This window comes from Phaenicophaeus curvirostris, chromosome 17 (genome assembly GCF_032191515.1).
Source record: "Phaenicophaeus curvirostris isolate KB17595 chromosome 17, BPBGC_Pcur_1.0, whole genome shotgun sequence".
NCBI classification, from domain to species: domain Eukaryota; kingdom Metazoa; phylum Chordata; class Aves; order Cuculiformes; family Cuculidae; genus Phaenicophaeus; species Phaenicophaeus curvirostris.
In genome coordinates, this window is record NC_091408.1 from 10,357,835 (window position 1) to 10,371,761 (window position 13,927).

General features: G+C 43.8%; 1 protein-coding gene across 22 annotated transcripts in view; it reads right to left on the reverse strand.

Moving 5' to 3' along the window:
• The window catches only part of FBRSL1 (fibrosin like 1), a 537,563-nt gene that overhangs the window by 11,051 nt on the left and 512,585 nt on the right, over positions 1 to 13,927 (reverse strand). For 10 of the 22 annotated variants that reach the window (XM_069871060.1, XM_069871062.1, XM_069871056.1 and 7 more), the window contains 7 exons: positions 10,675 to 10,910; positions 8,505 to 8,555; positions 7,480 to 7,575; positions 4,081 to 4,152; positions 3,459 to 3,497; positions 2,534 to 2,605; positions 1,048 to 1,180 (listed from right to left, as the gene is read on the reverse strand). In XM_069871060.1, coding sequence (XP_069727161.1) covers positions 1,048 to 1,180; positions 2,534 to 2,605; positions 3,459 to 3,497; positions 4,081 to 4,152; positions 7,480 to 7,575; positions 8,505 to 8,555; positions 10,675 to 10,910 — 699 coding nt within the window. Of the gene's footprint in view, positions 1 to 1,047; positions 1,181 to 2,533; positions 2,606 to 3,458; positions 3,498 to 4,080; positions 4,153 to 7,479; positions 7,576 to 8,504; positions 8,556 to 10,674; positions 11,163 to 13,927 lie in introns of all 22 variants that reach the window. The other 12 variants (XM_069871065.1, XM_069871051.1, XM_069871045.1 and 9 more) reach the window with 11 other exon arrangements.

Genomic DNA, 13,927 nt, shown 5'->3' on the forward strand with positions numbered 1-13,927 from the left:
ACAGGGTTGAATAGAGGCTGAGTATGATCATGTCTGCCCTGAGGTGGAATGAGAGCGCAATACTGCATCAGCAAACCAGAGGAAAGATAGGAAAGAAAATGACATTATCTGCCAATTAATTACACACGCAAAGAACTAAGTCACGTCTCATCAACTGATAGAGCCCATTCAGAAGGCAGACTTGAGCACCTCAAACACAGAAGGAAAATCCGAAAAAGTCTAGGGGGAAAGTTAACCCTGGGATCAAAGCAAACCCAATATTTGGCAGATGGACATCCACATGAATCCACAGAGACCTCCAAAACTAGAATGTCGGACTCTCAGCCTCCTGTGGTCAGAGCCATCGAGAACAACACAGAGAAGCTTAAAGCACTTCGGTAATTGAATTAATTGTAATTACTTCTCCAACGGATTGGAAAGCAATCAATCAATGCAAACTGCATTTAATTCTTTGTTTTTAAAAAATTCAATATGCCATTTTAAGTGAGATTGCTGGACTTTGTAACACATAGGGGGATTTTATATTTAAAATTCAAACACCTGCCAAATACACCTTCTGTTATATTATCCATGCTGTAGAGAAGTTTTCCTTTTACAAAAAACCCTTGTTTTCAGAAAACAAACAGAAACTCGGTGAGTTGAGGAGCTAAGAAGAATAACATGGGAAATATAAAAGCAAGAAAGAGACCGGGGCCATTTCAAATCCTGTGCAATGGAAACGTTTTCAAGTGTTTTGTCAAAATTGCTTTTAAAAATCACTCCATAGCCTATTAATCAGGCACATAAGAACCAGCTGCACAGACACAAATGTAAGAGCGAAGTGCCGCAGCTCAGTGACGTGCAGAGGACCCTGCACTGAAGGGGGTGGCAGAGCCCAGCTCAGCAGCTCCGAGAGCCCCAGCAGTCCCAGTCCCAGCTGTTGCCAGTGCCTCCGCACCCCTCTGAACTCATCCTGCCTGCTTCAATTTCTGAGGCACATGTAGCTTAGAGACACACATTATACATACTGACTTTTTTTCTTTTCAACAAATGATGACCTTCCCTTACCTGTGGTAGAAAACAGAGGCCTGGCGAGATCCTGTGGATAATGGAAACCTGGAAACACCCCAGGGGCGGGAGGTCTGCTGAACAGGTCAAGTTTACCACCTATCTCTAGCTTGTGGGGATCCAGCTGCATTTGCTGTCAAATGACATAAAAACAATCTCATTATACACTTTCTTTTCTACGGGAGAAAAAGAGAGAGAGTTCAGGCTCACTCCTGCTTAGCCCTGCCAAGGACAGTTAGCGAGAGTGACAGTAGCATTTCTGGTCACATACCGCAGCCGTGCTCTGACAGCATCTCTAAGGCCATTTTGCTCCACAGCCTCTCAGCTGCCTGCCTCATCCACACGAGTAAGGGCTGAAGTGAGCTCTCAGCCCCTCAGCACACACAGTGAAGCATGCAACATGATACACTGAGTGCACTGCACCCCGGGATGAGTTGGTCTCTCAGCCTGATAAAAAATACTCTGCAGGCAGAAAGCTGCTGACAAAAGTCTTGAGAGCTGGGTGACAGACTCGTCTGTTTTGCTTCTCTGGTTGAGAAAGGGAGAGATGTTCCTAGACTGCGACCTTCCTGCAGCTAGTATAGCTCAGTATGCAGGCAAGGGCGAAGGATTAAGAAAACTACGAGGCTCCTCCAGAGGCTATTTTTATCCTTCCCCTGTAGAAGTAAGCATGGTCTGAACTGCACCTAAGTCATAAAAGTCTCTCAGTGGCTTAAAGGTGGTAGATTTGCTCATAAAAATATTGGACATGCACAACTTGTAGAGGGTCTAACTACAGTGCACCTTCTTAAGCACTCAATAGTCTTCATTAATGGGACAAAAAGAAATACAGCAGGAATGAAAAATTGAACATTTGAGATTAATGAAAATTAAAATTACAGCATTTATGAAATATAAGACACTGCAGAAGTCCCATTATCAGCTATTCTACCTGCCACAGGGAGCTTTGAGCCTGTCACAGCACCCCAGCATACCTACACCTTGCTTCCTCTTGAGTTTTAACCCCTCTCCCTCTGCCCCTCATCGCTGTAGTACAGAAAGCCCAACAACTTCTAACGTGGTAACTATCAATACATTTGCCTGGTCTATGGTTTGTCCTTCACCACATTGGTCATTTCATTAAGAACAGAGTCATATTCCATACTCCACAAGAGGTTTTAGTACAGAAGGGAAATGACCCTAACAAGTACGCTTTGTAAATAAGAAGGATTTGTGGCAAAAGCACATCCCTCTACCTTCTCCCTTCTTCTCTTCTGGCTGTGCACTGAGAATCTCTTGTTCATTCTGCTACCCTTCAACCCACCTCCTTTGCCCTTAGATAAACTCTATCATTGCCACAATAAACGTTAAAGGATTCAAAGTGTTAGTTAATCAATACAGGCAAGCTTGAGAATCACCAACATTAACTGCTTCCTGCTCATTACTCGCTAAAATATGATCTGTAAACCAAAAGACTTGGCGCTGTTCCAGAAACTGTCTGAATTACCTTTATCTTTTGCTGGTGATGGTAGATCTGCCAGGCAATCTGTACATGAACCGCACACCACTTCCCAGGTTTCTGCAATGGAAAGCACAAGAATTTAGATTAATTTATACGTTAGCAATCTACATCAGATAGAACGTTTCATTTCCCTTACTGTCAAACAAGCAGCTAAGCAACGCGAAAGACTGATTACTACAACGGCACAATAGGTGATCAACATTTTTTTTCCATACTGCAGCAGATGATGTATAAATTAAGAAGGAAACAAGCAGGAAGAATGTGTGATGTGGGACGTCTTCCTCATCTCATGGAGACCTACGATCTCTGCCTTGATCTTTCTGACGTGCACCCCCCCCTTCAGAAACCAAAATTAATGGCAGCTAAGAGCAGTATAACATGCTTAAGAGAAAACAAGTCACAGTTGGCAGTTCTGCTTCTGAAAAAAGCTCTGTTCATTCATCCCTGCTGCACTGCAGCTAAGTCATGCATGGCTACTTGCATTTGGAGAGGAGAAGGGTACAGACAAATAGTTACCAGGGATGAGCAGAGCCACAGCTGAACGAGTTATTGTTTTTCAGCTGAGCTGCAGGGCGTTTTTGTGGAACATCAGAAGCACAAATAAAACACATTGACCTAAGCCACTGAATCTGATCACTGGTGAATGCCTGTTCATGCTCACGGTCATTTATTTCTGTGACCCTTATTTCACACTGTGAACCGTTACTGCACATAAATGGATGCAAAATAAGGTCAGGATTCAACCTAAACATTATGAATCAGAAGCAGCTAAGAACTAACTATGACATTTTGATTTAAGTAGAGGATGAGCATGAAATTTTCTGCAGGACATGTTCAATTTCAAATGCACATGCACAATATTTGAAGCGTGTGTGTATATAGATATATGTATACAAAAACCCCCACAAACCTTACTTACTCTTACTGGAGGCCTATAAGGGTCTGACACCTATGGAAAAAGAAGAAATAGAACAATGAGTCTTTCTAAACCTAGCCAATATGCAGAAAGATGGGGAACTTCCTTCGTCGGAACAAACAGAAGCATTTAGAAAGCAATGTTCCAGAGAAGTCCCCTCTGACATGGAAAACCTAAAAGGCTTAAGGAAGGATTAAAACTTCTCTTTCATCCCTTGCAACAAACTCAGCAGAATTTTATGATAAACAAGGCTGCTTCATACCAGCAACTGAACAGTTCAGTGCTTTTCTTCACCTTACAATCATTCTGAAACAGAGCACATAAAACTGCTCTCCAAGCAACGCTTAGGGGAAAGACCTTGAAGGGGTTTCCTGCCCCACTTCCCTCTGACTTTGTTCAAAGAAGTCAATACATCCCTTTATATCCACGACTGGTGGAGGCTACTGTAGTCTCACTAGAAAAAGAAACTTCTGTCCTGATTGCACATTCCCAGTCTAGAAGGCTAATTTGCCTACCAGCTGCTATAACTCTCTCTCTTTTTTTTTTTAAATGAGCTGTCACTGTGTTTACTGTAAATCCAGATAAGCTGAAAGAAAGGTTATGTATTGTTGCCTACCCCTGGAGTCTTCTGCAGCAGCGTATGGTGGACTGTGCCCGGTCTACCTGCTACATCAATAGGGTTTGAAGTCTGAAAGACAAGAATAGAGTGTGAATAATACTGCATCATACCAGCGGTACATTTAACATCTCTATCTGATGTTAACGGCATTAATTAGTCCATGTTTGTACTGCGCTTTGAACACGCACATTGCTACATTAGTGCTAAATGTTATCTCTTACTGACAGCCAACAGCATTTAACCACCATGACATCTATCTTTATTTAGCAGCAGTGACAGTATTACAGCAACACCCCTAAGACCCAGTGAAATCACAACCCCATTGTGCTATGCAGTAGGTAAGTGGATGGGAAGAGACAGTCCCTGCCCCCCAAGCTTATTCTTTAGACAAAACAAGCAGGCAGTAGGAGAGAGAATGAGAGAGGTGGATTGATTCCCTCCATGTTTCCCAGCACAGCAGTCAGGAACAGAACAACTCAAGCATCCTAGTCCCATATCCCACCTATTGGACCATGGCTCCTCTCCATCTGGGGCCAGAAAACACAACGGCTAAAATGGCAACAGCCCATCTATTTACTTCAACAAGGCAAAATGAGAAACCTTAGAATGTGCTTGTGGATCTTTTATAGCTTTGCATTGTTTATCCCATCATTTTCCAGCAAGAATTAAACACCTCATTGAATGAATCCCTGTTCTTCCTCCTCCTCCGGATCCCACCTGTTGCCCTGTCCTAGACAATCCCCAAGAACTCGTTCATCTTCTCATTCTGGCATTCATCCATCTCCCACTCCCAGAGCAACTGCACCTGGTGCCTCCACGCAGTTGAGTGCAGAGGGGCTAAACCTCATCCCCCAAGAGATTATTTTACTCACATTTTCGGTCAAATTATAGTAGATTTCCAACAGTCAAACTGTACAAGGTATGAGTAAAATCACGGGTGTGGGAGGAAAGATAGGTTTTAATTTGTCTAAGTCTATGTAACTTCCAGACTCATTAAAAAGAGAATTCTCCTGTGTGCATGTGTAGGTAAGTCAACTGACTCCCCAGGCAGATCTGTGCTCTCGGGGCCTGTCTGACAGCTGAGGTAGATATAAGGTGGCAAATAAGTTACAGCTATCATACAGGCAAGAGCTTTAAGATCACAACATGTTAATAGCATGGTGTCATTCTGTCCCTTTGTCCCCTAGAGAAAGATGTGAACGCTTCCTCCAGCAAAGTAGACTGAATACTTCTGACCTTTTCAAGTTCTTAGCTTGTGAGAAATGGCCTTTGGGAAACTCGCTGAGAAGTTTACCGTCAGCCTGGATTTATGTGCAGTGGATTTACACGCACAGCTGTAGGCAACTGACACAGGAAGGGGAAAAACAAAACCAAGACCTCAGCTTTGGAAAGCAAGAAGTGCAGGATTCAGTGTGCCAAAACCAAATCATCAGGTCTGTAGCAATTATGAAGGCTTTAGTCAAACAGCTTGGGAGGGAGAAAGCATGGAAAAGTGATGCAGTAATGACAACTAGAGCGGCTTTGCTCAGCAGTTCAGCTTGGTGTCCTCTAGGAAACTGGAAAACAAGGTGCCAAAGTGGCAGATCCATTTCTCAAACTATTCCTCTTGTTTCCAGATGTTAGACTGCATGTAAATACAGTTCTGTCCAGAGATCAGTGATGTTAGTGATTAAACATGGCAACACAGTGTGACCTTGTGTCGCTTAAACTCAAACTAGCAAACGTTCTATGTATCTATCATTAAAATGAATTTAAAGCTAGTTATAAAGTAGCACTAAGAACTGTTTAAAAATGCGAAGGGTCTGTGCTCACTTTTTCTTTCTTGCTTTATAACTGCTTCTCTTTGTTCTAATCGTATTTTACAGCGAGATGGTATCTATAAAGCTCTGTAATGAAGATGGAAACTAGGAGCACATGCTATCGGTGTGTCAAAAGCTCCTCATTAACAGCAGCCTTACAGAAAAACTGAACCCTAGCTTCACATTAGCAAAATTTAGCTAATTCCACCTTCTTTGTGCAGCTCCTTTTCTTGTAAAGTCAAGTTCCGTAGCAACTTGGGGTCTGCAGGGCCTCCCTGGCATCTCTTGCAAGAACAGCAACAATTAATATTGGTGGACAAACTCCACTAAGGGACAGCTATGTTCTCTCCCTCTTGCTTCCTCTGCTGAGATGTCACCATATACAGAACTCTTGTTGAAAAAAAAGGTATTTCTCATCCAAAAAATAAAACATGTCGATGGGTACTGAAGAAATACTCCGGCTTCCATTAACAACATTAAGCTGGAAGGTTTTAGGAGGCCTTACTTGCAGCAGTTGCTCATTACTGACTTCCACTGAGGTCAGAGAGAAGCAGACCCCACAGCCCTGCTTGGTATGGTTACAGAAATGACCTTCCAAATGCAAACAGAAATGGCCTGGCTACAGTGTCGGTCCTTCAAGTCTTCTAACACAGTAGCCAAGCTCTATGGAAATGCAGTTCAAGATAAAAATTCTCTAAAATCACAATATATAAGGAAGCTAAACGCATCACCTTACAAATAGTGTAAATGATCCTTTTTCAAATTAATGATAAATAGATATAATGCCTATTTCTTATTTGGAAAGATTTAACAGTTTCTTTACTTTTAAAAACAGTTAATAAAAAGAATACATCTGGGAGAAAAAAAAGCAGTGCACGCCACAGAATTCACCGAAAATGGTGGTTATCATGGCAACATTTCCAAATGCCAGTCAGTACTGGTTGTAATGATATGTTACAGTTGCAGTGCACCTTTCAAACATACTATCTCAAAAAAGCTTGCAGGCATTAATCAAACCTTATAAAACCCACTGCAAGATAACTTTACAGATGAGGAAGCTGAGGAACAGAAGACTTAAGCGACTTGCCCAAGGTCAGACAGTGTCGGAGCTGGGAATAAAATTTCAGCTCCTTCAAATTGCTCTATCCATTTACAGCAGTCTCTCCCTATTGTTCCCACACTTATACAGTCAATTTATCTTTTTTTTTTCTGGGAATAAACACGGTTTATCTTCTGCAATCTCAGTCCGTTAAATTTATAAAATGATTTGGGACTCATCTGTCTGTTATTAACTGCAAATATTTCAATCAAATAATGCATTTGTCTGGATGCTTCTCCTCCAGTTTCAGCTGACCTCCCAAGTGAACCACTATATCCTTTTCCAAGGAACGATCTGCAATGCCAAAAGAAAATTTCTGCTGAAGTGTTGACTGCTCTGTGCAGAGGATGCTCACAGATCTGTGGGGTGATCACTTCCAACCCCGTGTTACGCTTCTGCTCGTTTAATCACGTGCCACAAAATCACCAGAGACATGACTCTGAATACTGTTTCTCTCCCAGCAAAAGAACAAAAGCCTTCAGAAGTAGTAGTTTGTACCTTCGGTTGAAATGCTCCCTGAAGTGACCCAAAGGGACCTGAATGTGGAAGCATGGGTGGCATTCCAGGCATTGCTGGAGGATAGGTTGGAAAGAACTACAAAAGAAAAAGAGATGCTTATGTCACAGGACAACTTGAACAATAATGGAGGTAGGTGCCAAGCCTGGCACATACAAAAATAGTACGGTCTTGAATGAGTGCCACGGTGAAAATACACACTAAATTTGCTTTCAAAATTTTTAAGAGCAAAGCCAAAACTTGGAAAACACGCTCATCTGATGAATTTTCTAGATAGTGCTGAACAACTGTGCCTGTAAAATTTGTGGACTATTGCAGGAAGCACAGAGCATTCATGATTTTTAGAGGAATCAGAATCATTTGAGGTTTATGTTCACTTTTGTTAACTTTGCATTTTATCTGCAGTAGTGAACAAATTGATCTGGTTTTGAAATGTCACCTACTTTTAATTTTCAAAGCAAAAAAGAACCACAAAATGCTACACCTCACACTAACCACAGGCAACATGCAAGCCACCTTGTAGTTGTGTAGGTTGGACTAAGTTTTGCTGAGGCCTCTCCTGAGCACATACAGCAGTTTTACAAGTCCCAAAACATAGAGTTTTTGTGCTTTGGAGCAGTGGGGAGCACCAGGAAGAAACCACCAGTCTCACTTACTCCTGTGACCTGAGCAAAATCTTGTGAAAGAGCCATGCACTCTGGGCTGCTGCACTGTGAGAAGCACCAGCTGCAAAGATACTGCAATGACCACTGACTTAGCAATTTCTGCGCATTCCCTGCCATCCCAGGCACAGCAATATAGAGCTGCAGCAGCAAAAATGCAATAGATAAAGATTTTAAAAACCAAAAAAAAAAAAAAAGCCCTTGTACCTTAAAAAAATAAATATCAAGATGGAAAAAGAGCTTTAGGAATGAATGAATCAAAACACTACCGACTGATGGAAAACGAGCAAAAGAAGTGCAAGCAGAACCATTATAAAGACACCACCTAGAAAGATAAGCACTCACGTTGGAATGTCGAAAGTAAGGGTTGTCTAATTTGGGAGCGTACTTGTCAAACTGGAAAGAAAAGAAAAAAAAAAGGAAAAAGGTGAGTTTGGCTCAGCAGTAACAGACATATCAGGATTTCAACACAGACAGATCATCACGGCTCATTTGTACAGCATTTAACAGAGCAGAAGTGACTGGTTATCCCATATTTGCTCATCAGGGTCTGAGACTGACTTCTCAAAGCTAAGGGGCACAGAGAGGTGCTTGTCCCCAGGTTGTGCAGGATGCTGCAGAGCCTCACTGCAGATCCCTGTTTGCAGGCACCACGTGATGTGGCCCCTTCACTATGAAGAGAACAGTCCCGACCTCTGCAGCACAGCAAAACGTGGGGAAGTCCAGCTCCAGGTCTAAACCTGAGATCTGTCCCTGGAACATTGAACTAAATCACAGACCAGAAGGTAGGGAGCGTTCTCCATCAGACCCCAGTGTTTACTGTGGGGCAACCAATACCAACTCCCCATCTTCTGGGTTCCTGTGAGTGCTAAAATTGTTTGGAAAAGGCCGTAATCGCTTTCGTAGCACAATTTGCTATATATTCCCCCTCCCCTGCTAAAGAGAGAGCACCTGGAGAAAAGCTGATTGTTAACCTCTTCACTCCAGCACGGGGCTTTAACACCTCCATGTGTGCAGTCTGTGCCCCGTATTTATTTTTATGACCATTTGTCCTGTACCTCCTTGGAAGCAAAACCAAAGCATATACACATTGCATTTTCGAACAGTATGCACGTTCTGGTGGGGAGGAAGGAGCAGGGAAGAAGGCAGGGAAGGGAGCTGTAGCATCCCATCAAAAACTGCTTACTTGGCAAGTCAGCTGCTGTTTCACACTTCTCTATGTGCAAGAGAGTAGATTTGTAATTTCATTAATTACAGTTATTACTGGAGCCATGTCCCCTCCAGTGTAAATACCATAAATTACCAAACACATGCAGCTGTAAATTTCAACACTCTTTTCTGGTGGTGGGATTAGCAGATTTGATCTAGTGGAATATAAGATGTGAGTGAAATATAACAAAAGAGCCTTGAAAGCTGCTTTTGCTATGAAGGCTGACATCAACGGGCACGGGTGGGAGGGGAGGAAGCTTTTGCAGGATCAGGTATCAGTATTCTGAAATAACACAGAGGGGGGCTGAGAAAAGTTTGGAGATTGTTTTATGTAGAGGGGAAGGTGCTTACGCACGAGTACATTGGGCAAACACCTGGGGCTGGATTTTGGGTGGATGATATTACTTTTAATCATCTCGCTGCTAAGCAGATTACAACCCAAGAATGTCATCGGGCGGTCACCAGTGGGAAAGAAAAGCGAGAAACATTAAGCTCCCCGAGTTCTGAGGAGTTCTTCCCAAATGCTGCTTTTGGAGTTACTCCTGGCGTTTGCCTTAGAAAAAAGCTGAGTTTTGTTCTTTCAGTCTCACAATGGAATTGCCAGAAACCGGGAGAGAGTTCGGTCTAAAGTACTGACAAAATCAATTTGCGGGTGATCTCTAACAATTTTCTAACAGCCGTAGCAAAGTCCCATTGCATTACAAGCAAATTCAATGGCAAAACCCTAACGCTTCTTATGTGGCCAGGAGGATCTTTCCCACAAGAAGCAGCAGCCACACACAAATTAGTCCTTGCTGATGCAATCAAATAATAAATGCCAGAATTGATACAGGTTAGGGAATTAGGAGGAAGAGGGACAAAACTTGTATCAGATGAGATGCTCCACTACGGTGAGAACTCTGGGTAAGCAAGTATGGTCCACCCCACCACAAAGAGTTGTGGGGAATGTGTTTGGTACTGGAGGCCACTGGTCCCGTGGTGTCCTTGTTGGTGTGTTCTGGTGAGTCACGGCACCTGGCTCTGCAGAATGGGGACTCAAATTACACAGCAGGACACACGGAGAGGGAAACTAAAGGGACTCTGGACTTGTCTCATGGGCAGTATCTGCTCCTGGGTAGCAGCACAGTGGGACCTGGAATCTTGGTATGGAGGCTCTGGATGGAAAGGGGGAATGCTGGGCCTGCCTCTACAGGCTTCCAAATCAGAGAGACAGGGACAGCACATCTGGCTGAAACAAAGAGGGCCGGGTTTTGTTTGACAAGAGTGGGTTAGGCTTTTTGACCAGAGATGCTCTACTTATCCTCACATTTTGGGCTGGGGTACGCACCATGGGAGGTGCAGAGGGCGGCATGAGCGGCGTCTGGGGCAAGCTGGATGGAAAAGGAGTGAATGTGTGCTGGTGGGTGTGTTGGTGCTGATGCGTGTGTTGGTGCTGGTGAAACTCCGCTCTCAGCAGCGGCACCGGGCCAAGTGAGGCAGCGGCCCGGTCCGAACTCTGAACCAAAAACCGGTTGTTCAGCTCTTGCCTGAGCAGTTCGTGATCTAGAGGAGAGAGAGAGAGAAAAAAAAAAGACACAGAGGCCCGTGGGCCTGTGAGTACCACAAAGACGGAGGAGAAAGAGTCAATATTCACCTGGCATTCCCTGTTTCTGCAGGTCATGCTGTGGTGGTTTTCTACGTGAGGACTCATTGGTGGAGGTAAGAGAGATGCCTGTGACAAAGTACCAATCAGAATCCCCGAATGAGGCTGGCAATACATGATTGGTTGGTTGAATGATATCAACAGGCTGGTATCTAAAGACAAGAGAGAACACCATGAGTCATCACAGCAGAAAACATCATCGGGGGCGTCAGCAAGCATCCGCCCCCGGCCCCCCGCCCGCGGCCCCGCTACCCCCACACAGCTCCGCCACCCGACGGGCTCCTCCTCCTCCCTGGCACCTGATGGCCACAGCGCTGAGGGGTCTCCAGGGACGGACCTTGCTGGTCTGGTCTTGTGGCTCGGTGGCCGGACCTTCCCGCACCAGCAAGACGCTGGGGAGCACCCTCAGAGACAACAGCTTTAAAATAAGTAATACTGACCTGTTTCCTTTTGAGGTTTGAAATTCAGAAGCATACACGTACACTGAAAACGGTATCTGGCCTAACATGTGTATTACGCTAACATACATGTACTTAAGAAGTAAAGTTTTGACAAGCTCTGCGTGCAATGAGATAACCATGGATTTGGGCAGCTGGGAACTACCCACTCAGATGGCCATTTCTCTGCAGACCACTGTGCCACCCTCCTCCTCCTCAGCCCCAGGACATGCACGCAGTCACCAGGAACATCTATCCTACAAACTGAGGCCTTCTCCACAATAAGTTTTTTGAGATCCTAAATACTGAGCAGTCTCTTCCTCAATTTCTAACAGGCTATAATTGCCGTTTTTTGTCCTTGCCTCCAGGTTTTTCTCCTATGAGAAAATATGGAGGAGGAATCAGTGGGAACAGAAGAAATACTGAACTATCTCAAGATCTCATGAAGGCTGCAACGGCTGTGGAAACAAAATGTTCCACCATATGACATGTGGCCTTCTCTCAGCATCTTACCCTTGAAGAGCAGCTTGCACTGAATTTGAATGTGGTTTAGGGGAAAAGAATGCCTGCACTCATGTTCTCCAGGCATTTTTTTAACTTACATTTTCTAGATTAACATTAGAAGTGTCTAAATCAATCACTTTCTGAAGTGATACAATTAAGATCTTTAAAAACAGGCACTTTGATGGGGAATTTCGAGGTCTCTACAACCACTTAGAAGCCTACATTCTATTGAAAGTCACTTTTGAAAGCAAATTTTGGGTGCCTAAATCATTTGCTTTTCAGTAATAAATGTATGGCTAAGAGCAAGTACTGTGTACTGCTATAATCTTTATAATAATTAATAAAAAAGCAGCAAGTACATGTACTTGTGATACTGAAGCCTAAGGCACGGGAACAAAAAAGTCTTTAATGGGTCCTTCTTGGAGCAAGCAAATAAGAAAAAAAAAACAACCTAGGCTGAAAGCACTGAGATCCAAAACCTAACCTCTTTAGAGAATATGAGTATGATTTTATATATATGTGTGTGTGTGTTTACGCATTTAAGTCTGGCATGACTTAAAGAAACTGAATCCTTCTGTTAGCATCAAGATAATCCACTTTTCTAGAGGGAGAGATAAAAAAGTGTTGGCAGTTGGAAGTGCTCCGATATCCAATTTCTTTAAGAGACTTGAAGTCAGACTGATAGATTTGCAGCTGGCTCCAGCCCATAGCCCTGTACCACAACTCTGGCCTTAGTCAGGAAAAGAAAAGGCCCAGAGATGTTTGAAGAGGCGGTGCGGTGCTTGGAGGAGTGGCTGCTTTGTAGCAAGGATGGGACTGCCAAGAAATAACTAAGCTTTGTGATGGGCTCTGGGCAGTATTAGGATCAGAACTTAGTTCTTGTGCCTGCCAGTGACGCCTCGTCCCATGGGTCTGGCCACGGAACACCAGAACTAGGAGCAGAGTAACTGAGCGGCCCTTTGAATGCCTGAACACTGCTGCTCTGTGTATGCACACAAGGCGAGCGTGGCAGGAGAAGCTTAATTCTGCCAATGTTGCTAGGAACCCTCACGTTCAGAAGAGAAGACACGAAGACCGCTGTTTCCTCTGTGGATCCTATATCAGGGCCATCCTTGGTGTCCTTGAGCAGAGGGCAGCAGCCCACACAAGGGATGCTCCTAAGTTACTTGCATAAGCTTTAGGTTTCAAAGGCAACAAATGCCACCGGAAGCACATTCTTGTTATTCAGGGACCCGAATTTTTATCAACAGTGAATGTAGGAACTCTGAGCTCTGCTTCTCTTCTCTGGAACAGCGACAAATGTTAAATTTACAGGAAGAGCATATTTAACTCCAAAAGAAGGGGAAGAAAAAGATGACAGAAAGGAGACTTCAAAGGGCCACAACCTCTCTGACGGCTTTTCTAAGCTGGTGCTTTTACAGAGAGCACATATGCACTCGAACGGCACAAGAACTACGCTGCTCATGGCACTGCAGCCCAGCTCTTCAGCGCTGCTCAGCAATATTGTTTGCTCTCAAGAAATTTTTCTGTGAGCGGTAACAGAAGCTCCTGGCTATGCAGCACTCTGTATCGATTTTATGATGTGCCATTTTGCAGGCATTTTGTATAATGCAGACAAGAGGCATTTCACTGTCTGCAGGGTTAGACACCCAGACCTTTCCTTCAACTAACTTACGCTTCTCCTGCTTAAATTGCTGGAGAAATCCTTTTAGTAGGAGCAAGACTGTTACTGTTTCCTCGCAAGCTGCTGCATGTGAATAGGTCACTTGATCTTGCACCTCCTGAAGTTAATGATGAAAACATACTTGCTTTCAGTGACTGCAATATCATGCTTTTAGTGAGCACATTGCTATTTCCTTTCGCAATACTTTCAAAGCCTCTATCACAGTAGTCCTTTGCCTTCAACAGGGGAAGCAATGAATAGGTTTCCCACAGTGCTGCCAACATCTTCCCAGCCATGTGGTTGAAATTCTAGA